This window comes from Sebastes fasciatus, chromosome 14 (assembly GCF_043250625.1).
Source record: "Sebastes fasciatus isolate fSebFas1 chromosome 14, fSebFas1.pri, whole genome shotgun sequence".
NCBI classification, from domain to species: Eukaryota; Metazoa; Chordata; class Actinopteri; order Perciformes; family Sebastidae; genus Sebastes; species Sebastes fasciatus.
This window is the reverse complement of record NC_133808.1, coordinates 26,473,221-26,485,778: the sequence shown is the minus strand read 5'-3', so window position 1 is coordinate 26,485,778 and position 12,558 is coordinate 26,473,221. Positions and strand designations below refer to the sequence as shown.

Sequence of the window (12,558 nt, the reverse complement as noted above, 5' to 3'; positions counted from 1 at the left end):
CCTAGCTTTGTCTTGACTTATTGACATAATGTCTTATAATGATGACTTTCATATTCTGTTAACTGATTGGGGGGAACTCCATCCAATATTTGTCTCTGTTCATTGATGGGGGGTTCTGAACTGAAGTTGCCATAACATATTGTGAAGTGCGGGAAGGGCATCAAGTAATATTAAGTGCTTCTGGGCATTTGGCAAGCTTTTGTCTTTTTGCTTTCTTTGATTTCAGAGTTTTTTAAAAAGTCAAGAAGTTTGCTAAAATCACATTTTAATATTTCGGTCATCTGGTTTGGAACGTCATTACAGCCAACATGGCCAGTTACATTGCCAGTGCAGGTGTGTTTGGCTAATGCCGGGCACACGAAAATCTTGTAAATCCAGGATGTTGAATCTATTTTTAGCGGAATCTTCTGAAAGGATGAGGGCGATAAAGCCGCTTGCCACCATGTCCACCCCCACTGCCAGCGACGGATCAAACTTCAGCAGGCTCATGACAGGATGTAGAACTGGATAGGGCTATAGGTTCAACTCTCAGGAAGATCCAGGGATCTCGGGTCCCAGAATAGTATTATTGTTATCTGGTACTGGAGCTGAGCAGTTAGGGGAGTGGTTCAGACCCAAATACTGCAGCCAGAGGAGCTCAGGACAGCAAGCTGTTTAGCCTGAGCAGTAGTGACAGTTGAAAACTGGAAGATGAGCTTGTTCTTCTAACTGAGTTCAGCCTTCAGAGGAGTGATGGCAAGAATCACAGCCATCACGGTAGATAGAATCCCACTTACTCTCAGTCACTTAAATGGAGAACCATGACTGAGGTACAGTCCCACTAGTGCTAGTTTGGCTGCTCAGTTGGGGCTGAATTGTCCACAGAGGTTACCTCCACCCAAAAACAAATGAACGTGGTAATCAAAACCAGTAAAAACACTGAAAAAAACAGTTCCTCATCACAATTGTTTTCGCAAACATTTGCTCAGCATGTTTCTCTGTAAAACGTAAAAATCAAGACATCTGATGACTGGAATCCTTCAACCAGTTAAAAGATGATGTTAAAAACAACCAAATACTAATACTTGTATTATAAAAATGTGGTTTAAACTGGATAACAAGTCAGTTCATGACAGAACTTTGTGGCAGACAGACACAATGTAAGAGTAAGAGTTGTAGAAGTAGTTTTATAAGTAGCTTCACTTTGCATTGAAAATTAAACAGTATACTGTACCTGCACAATGTCAAGACACATACAGTATGATCTGCATGTAAAAGTGATCATACAAAGGTCACTGTACCCAGACTTTTACACCGGTTATTGAATTTCTCCCCACCATGGTCAAATACATTTTTCTGTCTAATTTCCGCCAACATGCAGCGTCTCTCTACAGTATGTTGGCGTCACAGGAGCCAGGCTGCAGTATCTTAAGTGTAACAATGAGCTTAATAGATTTTCTAAACCAGGGGTAAAAAAAGGCATAGATCATAGGGTTCAGACAGGAGTTGAAATAGAACAAACACATTACAAAGGCAACAGATGAGACATTGAGCAAGGTGTCTTGGCCTGTAAGTGTGACACAATAATATGGACAGAGGCATATTAGAAACACGACAATAACAACACCAAGAGTCCTGGCTGCTTTCATTTCAGATTTGTTAGCAGTTACTGTCACTGGACACTGGAGAGTGATAGCTGCAATATGGGACCTCATGGCACGAGCCTGAGTCACAGCCACCACAAATACTCTCATATACAGAACTATGATGACAGTGACAGGACCAATAAAGGCCAAAAAAAGATCTACAAGTCCAGCAATGTAGTTAATGACAAAGACACACTCTCCAGAGCAGGAATTATACCTGCCAGGTTGTTCCAGGTTATCCTTCAGTATCAGAATGTTAGAGAAAACAGAAAATATCCAACACAGACAAACACACATCGTAACTGTTTTTTGTGTGACTTTGGTGGGATAATGTAGGGGATCACAAATAGCCACATAGCGGTCAACAGATATCAGCACCATGCTTCCTACAGAGGCAGAGGTAATAATATAGTCTAAAAAATAATACAGAATACACATGAGGTCACCGAGGAACCAGCAGCCATCTATTAGTACAATTTGAAAGGACACGAGGAAGCCCACGAAGAAATCTGAGACAGCCAGAGAGAGGAGGAGGAGGTTGGTGGGGGTCTGGAGCTGCCTGGAGAGATAACAGAGCAACATGGTTATGATTATCTGTAGCATCAATTATCATATCAGCAGATAAAATCCATGAATGAAACATCACTCCTTTACAGTCTGAGATCTGGTCATTTTTATTCTGTTTCTTGAACCATTCCTTTCTAGACAGCTACCAGTTTTATAAATTGATTGAACATTTGACTACTTGAAGTGAGAGATGGAGATGATGACCAGCAGGTTGAGAGTCACAGTGAGCAGAGCGATGGAGGACAGTAAAATGTAAGTGAGCATGGATACAGAGTGAGGACGCATGGTCCTCCTGCAGGAGGAGTTGAGGAGTTGTGGATAGCAGAGTTCATCTTCTTCAAGGGTTTTCATTCTCAGAAAGAGGAGGAGACGAGAAGCTGCTGAGCTCTGTCAGCTTTCTGTCTGAAGCTCTCTGTTATACAAGTGATTTATCTCTTTTCTTCCTCCACATCCCTCCTTCCTCTTTCTCTCTGGTGACAACTTTCTTTCAGTAGGAGTGACTGAACTTTTCCCTCCATTTCACCCCCCCTTCCCCTATCTTTCATTCGTTTAAACAATGATAATTTAATTTAAGAGAGTAAAATGCTGTGTTTTAAGTTGTTTCTTGAAGTCACTCTCAGAATCTGACAGTCGGATATGCAGTGTGTGTTTCATTGCTTTGGAGCATAAAGGTGTTAAAGGCTGTTTCAGCAAGTTATTTTTCAGTCCTTGGAACTGTTAATAGTCTAGAGTCTGATGATCATAGTGCCCGATCTGGAGTTTATTAAGAGCTTTAAAAAATTTTTTTTTTTTAAAAACTGATCCTGTAGGATACAGGCAGCCAATGTAGAGAGGCCAACACTGGAGTGAAATGTTTTCTTCTTCTTGTTTTTGTTAGTACTCTATCTGCTGGATTTTGTATTTTATTGGGGGAGGACCCCAAAAGCAGCACCCCAAATTAATAAAATTTTTGCCTGTGATGTTTCCAGGTTTTTAATTGAAAAGACTGATCTTCTTGTGTTACCGGTGTGCACACAGGCCTACTTGGGTCACTAACCTAGCTTTGTCTTGACTTATTGACATAATGTCTTATAATAATGACTTTCATATTCTGTTAACTGATTGGGGGGAACTCCATCCAATATTTGTCTCTGTTCATTGATGGGGGGTTCTGAACTGAAGTTGCCATGACATATTGTGAAGTGCGGGAAGGGCATCAAGTAATATTAAGTGCTTCTGGGCATTTGGCAAGCTTTTGTCTTTTTGCTTTCTTTGATTTCAGAGTTTTTTAAAAAGTCAAGAAGTTTGCTAAAATCACATTTTAATATTTCGGTCATCTGGTTTGGAACGTCATTACAGCCAACATGGCCAGTTACATTGCCAGTGCAGGTGTGTTTGGCTAATGCCGGGCACACGAAAATCTTGTAAATCCAGGATGTTGAATCTATTTTTAGCGGAATCTTCTGAAAGGATGAGGGCGATAAAGCCGCTTGCCACCATGTCCACCCCCACTGCCAGCGACGGATCAAACTTCAGCAGGCTCATGACAGGATGTAGAACTGGATAGGGCTATAGGTTCAACTCTCAGGAAGATCCAGGGATCTCGGGTCCCAGAATAGTATTATTGTTATCTGGTACTGGAGCTGAGCAGTTAGGGGAGTGGTTCAGACCCAAATACTGCAGCCAGAGGAGCTCAGGACAGCAAGCTGTTTAGCCTGAACAGTAGTGACAGTTGAAAACTGGAAGATGAGCTTGTTCTTCTAACTGAGTTCAGCCTTCAGAGGAGTGATGGCAAGAATCACAGCCATCACGGTAGATAGAATCCCACTTACTCTCAGTCACTTAAATGGAGAACCATGACTGAGGTACAGTCCCACTAGTGCTAGTTTGGCTGCTCTTGGGCTGAATGTCCACAGAGGTTACCTCCACCCAAAAACAAATGAACGTGGTAATCAAAACCAGTAAATACACTGAAAAAAACAGTTCCTCATCACAATTGTTTTCGCAAACATTTGCTCAGCATGTTTCTCTGTAAAACGTAAAAATCAAGACATCTGATGACTGGAATCCTTCAACCAGTTAAAAGATGATGTTAAAAACAACCAAATACTAATACTTGTATTATAAAAATGTGGTTTAAACTGGATAACAAGTCAGTTCATGACAGAACTTTGTGGCAGACAGACACAATGTAAGAGTAAGAGTTGTAGAAGTAGTTTTATAAGTAGCTTCACTTTGCATTGAAAATTAAACAGTATACTGTACCTGCACAATGTCAAGACACATACAGTATTATCTGTATATAAAAGTGATCATACAAAGGTCACTGTACCCAGACTTTTACATCTGTTATTCAATTTCTCCCCACCATGGTCAAATACATTTTTCTGTCTAATTTCCGCCAACATGCAGCGTCTCTCTACAGTATGTTGGCGTCACAGGAGCCAGGCTGCAGTATCTTAAGTGTAACAATGAGTTTAATAGATCTTCTAAACCAGGGATAAAAAAAGGCATAGATCATAGGGTTAAGACACGAGTTGAAATAAAACAAATATATTACAAAGGCAGCAGATGAGACATTGAGCAAGGTGTCCTGGCCTGTAAGTGTGACACAATAATATGGACAGAGGCATATCAGAAACACGACTACAACAACACCAAGAGTCCTGGCTGCTTTCATTTCAGATTTTTTAGCAGTTACTCTCACTGAACACTGGAGAGTGACAGCTGCAATATGAGACCGCATGGCACGAGCCTGAGTCACAGCCACCACAAATACTCTAATATACAGAACTATGATGACAGTGACAGGACCAATAAAGGTCAAAAAAAGATCTGCAAGTACAGCAATGTAGTTAATGACAACAACACACTCTCCAGAGCATGAATTATACCTGCCTGGTTGTTCCAAGTTATCCTTCATCATCAGAGTGTTAAAGAAAACAGAAAATATCCAACACAGACAAACACAGATCGTAACTGTTTTTTGTGTGACTTTGGTGGGATAATGTAGGGGATCACAAATAGCCACATAGCGGTCAACAGATATCAGCACCATGGTTCCTACAGAAGCAGAGGTAATAATATAGTCTATAACATAATACAGAATACACATGAGGTCACCGAGGAACCAGCAGCCATCAATGAGCACAATTTGAAAGCACATGAGGAGACCCACGAAGAAATCTGAGACAGCCAGAGAGAGGAGGAGGAGGTTGGTGGGGGTCTGGAGCTGCCTGGAGAGATAACAGAGCAACATGGTTATCATTATCTGTAGCATAAATTGTCATATCAGCAGATAACCTCCACGACTGAAACATCATTCCTTTACAGTCTGAGATCTGGTCATTTTTATTCTGTTTCATGAAGCATTCCTTTCTAGACAGCTACCAGTTTTATAAATTGATTAAATATTTGACTACTTGAAGTGAGAGATGGAGATGATGACCAGCAGGTTGAGAGTCACAGTGAGCAGAGAGATGGAGGACAGTAAAACGTAAGTGAGCATGGATACAGACTGAGGACGCATGGTCCTCCTGCAGGAGGAGTTGAGGAGTTGTGGATAGCAGAGTTCATCTTCTTCAAGGGTTTTCATTCTCAGAAAAAGGAGGAGACGAGAAGCTGCTGAGCTCTGTCAGCTTTCTGTCTGAAGCTCTCCGTTATACAAGTGATTTATCTCTTTTCTTCCTCCACATCCCTCCTTCCTCTTTCTCTCTGGTGACAACTTTCTTTCAGTAGGAGTGACTGAACTTTTCCCTCCATTTCACCCCCCCTTCCCCTATCTTTCATTCGTTTAAACAATGATAATTTAATTTAAGAGAGTAAAATGCTGTGTTTTAAGTTGTTTCTTGAAGTCACTCTCAGAATCTGACAGTCGGATATGCAGTGTGTGTTTCATTGCTTTGGAGCATAAAGGTGTTAAAGGCTGTTTCAGCAAGTTATTTTTCAGTCCTTGGAACTGTTAATAGTCTAGAGTCTGATGATCACAGTGCCCGATCTGGAGTTTATTATGTATGATGGTGCCATATCATTAAGAGCTTTAAAAACAATACATTTTTTAAAAACTGATCCTGTAGGATACAGGCAGCCAATGTAGAGAGGCCAACACTGGAGTGAAATGTTCTCTTCTTCTTGTTTTTGTTAGTACTCTATCTGCTGGATTTTGTATTTTATTGGGGGAGGACCCCAAAAGCACCACCCCAAATTAATAAAATTTTTGCCTGTGATGTTTCCAGGTTTTTAATTGAAAAGACTGATCTTCTTGTGTTACCGGTGTGCACACAGGCCTACTTGGGTCACTAACCTAGCTTTGTCTTGACTTATTGACATAATGTCTTATAATGATGACTTTCATATTCTGTTAACTGATTGGGGGGAACTCCATTCAATATTTGTCTCTGTTCATTGATGGGGGGTTCTGAACTGAAGTTGCCATGACATATTGTGAAGTGCGGGAAGGGCATCAAGTAATATTAAGTGCCTCTGGGCATTTGGCAAGATTTTGTCTTTTTGCTTTCCTGGACCTTGATTTCAGAGTTTTTTAAAAAGTCAAGAAGTTTGCTAAAATCACATTTTAATATTTCGGTCATCTGGTTTGGAACGTCATTACAGCCAACATGGCCAGTTACATTGCCAGTGCAGGTGTGTTTGGCTAATGCCGGGCACACGAATATCTTATAAATCCAGGATGTTGAATCTATTTTTAGCGTAATCTTCTGAAAGGATGAGGGGGATAAAGCCGCTTGCCACCATGTCCACCCCCACTGCCAGCGACGGATCAAACTTCAGTAGGCTCATGACAGGATGTAGAACTGGCTAGGGCTATAGGTTCAACTCTCAGGAGGATACAGGGATCTCGGGTCCCAGAATAGTGTTATTGTTATCTGGTACTGGAGCTGAGCAGTTAGGGGAGTGGTTCAGACCCAAATACTGCAGCCAGAGGAGCCCAGGACAGCAAGCTGTTTAGCCTGAGCAGTAGCGACTGTTGAAAACTCGAAAATGAGCTTGTTCTTCTAACTGAGTTCAGCCTTCAGAGGAGTGATGTTAAGGTGGAAAGAATCACATACAGCCATCACGGTAGATAGAATCCCACTTACTCTCAGTCACTTAAATGGAGAACCATGACTGAGGTACAGTCCCACTAGTGCTAGTTTGGCTGCTCAGTTGGGGCTGAATTGTCCACAGAGGTTACCTCCACCCAAAAACAAATGAACGTGGTAATCAAAACCAGTAAAAACACTGAAAAAAAAAGTTCCTCATCACAATTGTTTTCGCAAACATTTGCTCAGCATGTTTCTCTGTAAAACGTAAAAATCAAGACATCTGATGACTGGAATCCTTCAACCAGTTAAAAGATAATGTTAAAAACAACCAAATACTAATACTTGTATTATAAAAATGTGGTTTAAACTGGATAAAAAGTCAGTTCATGACAGAACTTTGTGGCAGACAGACACAATGTAAGAGTAAGAGTTGTAGAAGTAGTTTTATAAGTAGCTTCACTTTGCATTGAAAATTAAACAGTATACTGTACCTGCACAATGTCAAGACACATACAGTATGATCTGCATGTAAAAGTGATCATACAAAGGTCACTGTACCCAGACTTTTACATCTGTTATTCAATTTCTCACCACCATGGTCAAATACATTTTTCTGTCTAATTTCCGCCAACATGCAGCATCTCTCTACAGTATGTTGGCGTCACAGGAGCCAGGCTGCAGTATCTTAAGTGTAACAATGAGTTTAATAGATCTTCTAAACCAGGGATAAAAAAAGGCATAGATCATAGGGTTAAGACACGAGTTGAAATAAAACAAATATATTACAAAGGCAGCAGATGAGACATTGAGCAAGGTGTCCTGGCCTGTAAGTGTGACACAATAATATGGACAGAGGCATATCAGAAACACGACTACAACAACACCAAGAGTCCTGGCTGCTTTCATTTCAGATTTTTTAGCAGTTACTCTCACTGAACACTGGAGAGTGACAGCTGCAATATGAGACCGCATGGCACGAGCCTGAGTCACAGCCACCACAAATACTCTCATATACAGAACTATGATGACAGTGACAGGACCAATAAAGGCCAAAAAAAGATCTACAAGTCCAGCAATGTAGTTAATGACAAAGACACACTCTCCAGAGCAGGAATTATACCTGCCAGGTTGTTCCAGGTTATCCTTCAGTATCAGAATGTTAGAGAAAACAGAAAATATCCAACACAGACAAACACACATCGTAACTGTTTTTTGTGTGACTTTGGTGGGATAATGTAGGGGATCACAAATAGCCACATAACGGTCAACAGATATCAGCACCATGGTTCCTACAGAGGCAGAGGTAATAATATAGTCTAAAAAATAATACAGAATACACATGAGGTCACCGAGGAACCAGCAGCCATCTATTAGTACAATTTGAAAGGACACGAGGAAGCCCACGAAGAAATCTGAGACAGCCAGAGAGAGGAGGAGGAGGTTGGTGGGGGTCTGGAGCTGCCTGGAGAGATAAGAGAGCAACATGGTTATCATTATCTGTAGCATCAATTATCATATCAGCAGATAAAATCCATGAATGAAACATCACTCCTTTACAGTCTGAGATCTGGTCATTTTTATTCTGTTTCTTGAACCATTCCTTTCTAGACAGCTACCAGTTTTATAAATTGATTGAACATTTGACTACTTGAAGTGAGAGATGGAGATGATGACCAGCAGGTTGAGAGTCACAGTGAGCAGAGCGATGGAGGACAGTAAAATGTAAGTGAGCATGGATACAGAGTGAGGACGCATGGTCTTCCTGCAGGAGGAGTTGAGGAGTTGTGGATAGCAGAGTTCATCTTCTTCAAGGGTTTTCATTCTCAGAAAAAGGAGGAGACGAGAAGCTGCTGAGCTCTGTCAGCTTTCTGTCTGAAGCTCTCCGTTATACAAGTGATTTATCTCTTTTCTTCCTCCATATCCCTCCTTCCTCTTTCTCTCTGGTGACAACTTTCTTTCAGTAGGAGTGACTGAACTTTTCCCTCCATTTCACCCCCCCTTCCCCTATCTTTCATTCGTTTAAACAATGATAATTTAATTTAAGAGAGTAAAATGCTGTGTTTTAAGTTGTTTCTTGAAGTCACTCTCAGAATCTGACAGTCGGATATGCAGTGTGTGTTTCATTGCTTTGGAGCATAAAGGTGTTAAAGGCTGTTTCAGCAAGTTATTTTTCAGTCCTTGGAACTGTTAATAGTCTAGAGTCTGATGATCACAGTGCCCGATCTGGAGTTTATTATGTATGATGGTGCCATATCATTAAGAGTTTAAAAACAATAAATTTTTTAAAAACTGATCCTGTAGGATACAGACAGCCAATGTAGAGAGGCCAACACTGGAGTGAAATGTTCTCTTCTTCTTGTTTTTGTTAGTACTCTATCTGCTGGATTTTGTATTTTATTGGGGGAGGACCCCAAAAGCAGCACCCCAAATTAATAACATTTTTGCCTGTGATGTTTCCAGGTTTTTAATTGAAAAGACTGATCTTCTTGTGTTACCGGTGTGCACACAGGCCTACTTGGATCACTAACCTAGCTTTGTCTTGACTTATTGACATAATGTCTTATAATGATGACTTTCATATTCTGTTAACTGATTGGGGGGAACTCCATTCAATATTTGTCTCTGTTCATTGATGGGGGGTTCTGAACTGAAGTTGCCATAACATATTGTGAAGTGCGGGAAGGGCATCAAGTAATATTAAGTGCCTCTGGGCATTTGGCAAGCTTTTGTCTTTTTGCTTTCCTGGACCTTGATTTCAGAGTTTTTTAAAAAGTCAAGAAATTTGCTAAAATCACATTTTAATATTTCGGTCATCTGGTTTGGAACATCATTACAGCCAACATGGCCAGTTACATTGCTAGTGCAGGTGTGTTTGGCTAATGCCGGGCACACGAAAATCTTGTAAATCCAGGATGTTGAATCTATTTTTAGCGGAATCTTCTGAAAGGATGAGGGCGATAAAGCCGCTTGCCACCATGTCCACCCCCACTGCCAGCGACGGATCAAACTTCAGCAGGCTCATGACAGGAAGTAGAACTGGATAGGGCTATAGGTTCAACTCTCAGGAGGATCCAGGGATCTCGGGTCCCAGAATAGTATTATTGTTATCTGGTACTGGAGCTGAGCAGTTAGGGGAGTGGTTCAGACCCAAATACTGCAGCCAGAGGAGCTCAGGACAGCAAGCTGTTTAGCCTGAGCAGTAGTGACAGTTGAAAACTGGAAGATGAGCTTGTTCTTCTAACTGAGTTCAGCCTTCAGAGGAGTGATGGCAAGAATCACAGCCATCACGGTAGATAGAATCCCACTTACTCTCAGTCACTTAAATGGAGAACCATGACTGAGGTACAGTCCCACTAGTGCTAGTTTGGCTGCTCAGTTGGGGCTGAATTGTCCACAGAGGTTACCTCCACCCAAAAACAAATGAACGTGGTAATCAAAACCAGTAAAAACACTGAAAAAAACAGTTCCTCATCACAATTGTTTTCGCAAACATTTGCTCAGCATGTTTCTCTGTAAAACGTAAAAATCAAGACATCTGATGACTGGAATCCTTCAACCAGTTAAAAGATGATGTTAAAAACAACCAAATACTAATACTTGTATTATAAAAATGTGGTTTAAACTGGATAACAAGTCAGTTCATGACAGAACTTTGTGGCAGACAGACACAATGTAAGAGTAAGAGTTGTAGAAGTAGTTTTATAAGTAGCTTCACTTTGCATTGAAAATTAAACAGTATACTGTACATACTCAATGTCAAGACACATACAGTATGATCTGCATGTAAAAGTGATCATACAAAGGTCACTGTACCCAGACTTTTACACCGGTTATTGAATTTCTCCCCACCATGGTCAAATACATTTTTCTGTCTAATTTCCGCCAACATGCAGCATCTCTCTACAGTATGTTGGCGTCACAGGAGCCAGGCTGCAGTATCTTAAGTGTAACAATGAGCTTAATAGATTTTCTAAACCAGGGGTAAAAAAAGGCATAGATCATAGGGTTCAGACAGGAGTTGAAATAGAACAAACACATTACAAAGGCAACAGATGAGACATTGAGCAAGGTGTCTTGGCCTGTAAGTGTGACACAATAATATGGACAGAGGCATATTAGAAACACGACAATAACAACACCAAGAGTCCTGGCTGCTTTCATTTCAGATTTGTTAGCAGTTACTGTCACTGGACACTGGAGAGTGATAGCTGCAATATGGGACCTCATGGCACGAGCATGAGTCACAGCCACCACAAATACTCTCATATACAGAACTATGATGACAGTGACAGGACCAATAAAGGCCAAAAAAAGATCTACAAGTCCAGCAATGTAGTTAATGACAAAGACACACTCTCCAGAGCAGGAATTATACCTGCCAGGTTGTTCCAGGTTATCCTTCAGTATCAGAATGTTAGAGAAAACAGAAAATATCCAACACAGACAAACACACATCGTAACTGTTTTCTGTGTGACTTTGGTGGGATAATGTAGGGGATCACAAATAGCCACATAACGGTCAACAGATATCAGCACCATGCTTCCTACAGAGGCAGAGGTAATAATATAGTCTAAAAAATAATACAGAATACACATGAGGTCACCGAGGAACCAGCAGCCATCTATTAGTACAATTTGAAAGGACACGAGGAAGCCCACGAAGAAATCTGAGACAGCCAGAGAGAGGAGGAGGAGGTTGGTGGGGGTCTGGAGCTGCCTGGAGAGATAACAGAGCAACATGGTTATGATTATCTGTAGCATCAATTATCATATCAGCAGATAAAATCCATGAATGAAACATCACTCCTTTACAGTCTGAGATCTGGTCATTTTTATTCTGTTTCTTGAACCATTCCTTTCTAGACAGCTACCAGTTTTATAAATTGATTGAACATTTGACTACTTGAAGTGAGAGATGGAGATGATGACCAGCAGGTTGAGAGTCACAGTGAGCAGAGCGATGGAGGACAGTAAAATGTAAGTGAGCATGGATACAGAGTGAGGACGCATGGTCTTCCTGCAGGAGGAGTTGAGGAGTTGTGGATAGCAGAGTTCATCTTCTTCAAGGGTTTTCATTCTCAGAAAGAGGAGGAGACGAGAAGCTGCTGAGCTCTGTCAGCTTTCTGTCTGAAGCTCTCCGTTATACAAGTGATTTATCTCTTTTCTTCCTCCACATCCCTCCTTCCTCTTTCTCTCTGGTGACAACTTTCTTTCAGTAGGAGTGACTGAACTTTTCCCTCCATTTCACCCCCCCTTCCCCTATCTTTCATTCGTTTAAACAATGATAATTTAATTTAAGAGAGTAAAATGCTGTGTTTCAAGTTGTTTCTTGAAGTCACTCTCAG

At 41.0% G+C, this 12,558-nt stretch overlaps 4 protein-coding genes across 4 annotated transcripts; all 4 read right to left on the bottom strand.

Annotated features, from left to right (window-relative positions):
• Positions 1-1,273: 1,273 nt before the first annotated feature.
• LOC141782214 (trace amine-associated receptor 13c-like) lies at positions 1,274-2,543 on the bottom strand. The gene is made up of 2 exons (XM_074658302.1): positions 2,371-2,543; positions 1,274-2,184 (listed from the first exon to the last, which is right to left on the bottom strand). The coding sequence occupies exons 1-2, from the start codon at positions 2,541-2,543 to the stop codon at positions 1,368-1,370; spliced, it is 990 nt and encodes a 329-aa protein (XP_074514403.1). The 3' UTR covers positions 1,274-1,367.
• A 2,047-nt stretch (positions 2,544-4,590) lies between these two features.
• Positions 4,591-6,043, bottom strand: LOC141782226 (trace amine-associated receptor 13c-like). The gene is made up of 2 exons (XM_074658321.1): positions 5,594-6,043; positions 4,591-5,407 (listed from the first exon to the last, which is right to left on the bottom strand). The coding sequence occupies exons 1-2, from the start codon at positions 5,764-5,766 to the stop codon at positions 4,591-4,593; spliced, it is 990 nt and encodes a 329-aa protein (XP_074514422.1). The 5' UTR covers positions 5,767-6,043.
• A 1,631-nt stretch (positions 6,044-7,674) lies between these two features.
• On the bottom strand, positions 7,675-9,034 carry LOC141782228 (trace amine-associated receptor 13c-like). Its single transcript, XM_074658323.1, has 2 exons — positions 8,862-9,034; positions 7,675-8,675 (listed from the first exon to the last, which is right to left on the bottom strand). Exons 1-2 carry the CDS (start codon positions 9,032-9,034, stop codon positions 7,859-7,861), a joined length of 990 nt encoding a protein of 329 aa, XP_074514424.1. The 3' UTR covers positions 7,675-7,858.
• A 1,704-nt stretch (positions 9,035-10,738) lies between these two features.
• Positions 10,739-12,487, bottom strand: LOC141782213 (trace amine-associated receptor 13c-like). The gene is made up of 2 exons (XM_074658301.1): positions 12,117-12,487; positions 10,739-11,930 (listed from the first exon to the last, which is right to left on the bottom strand). Exons 1-2 carry the CDS (start codon positions 12,287-12,289, stop codon positions 11,114-11,116), a joined length of 990 nt encoding a protein of 329 aa, XP_074514402.1. The 5' UTR covers positions 12,290-12,487; the 3' UTR covers positions 10,739-11,113.
• Between the last annotated feature and the right edge of the window lie 71 nt (positions 12,488-12,558).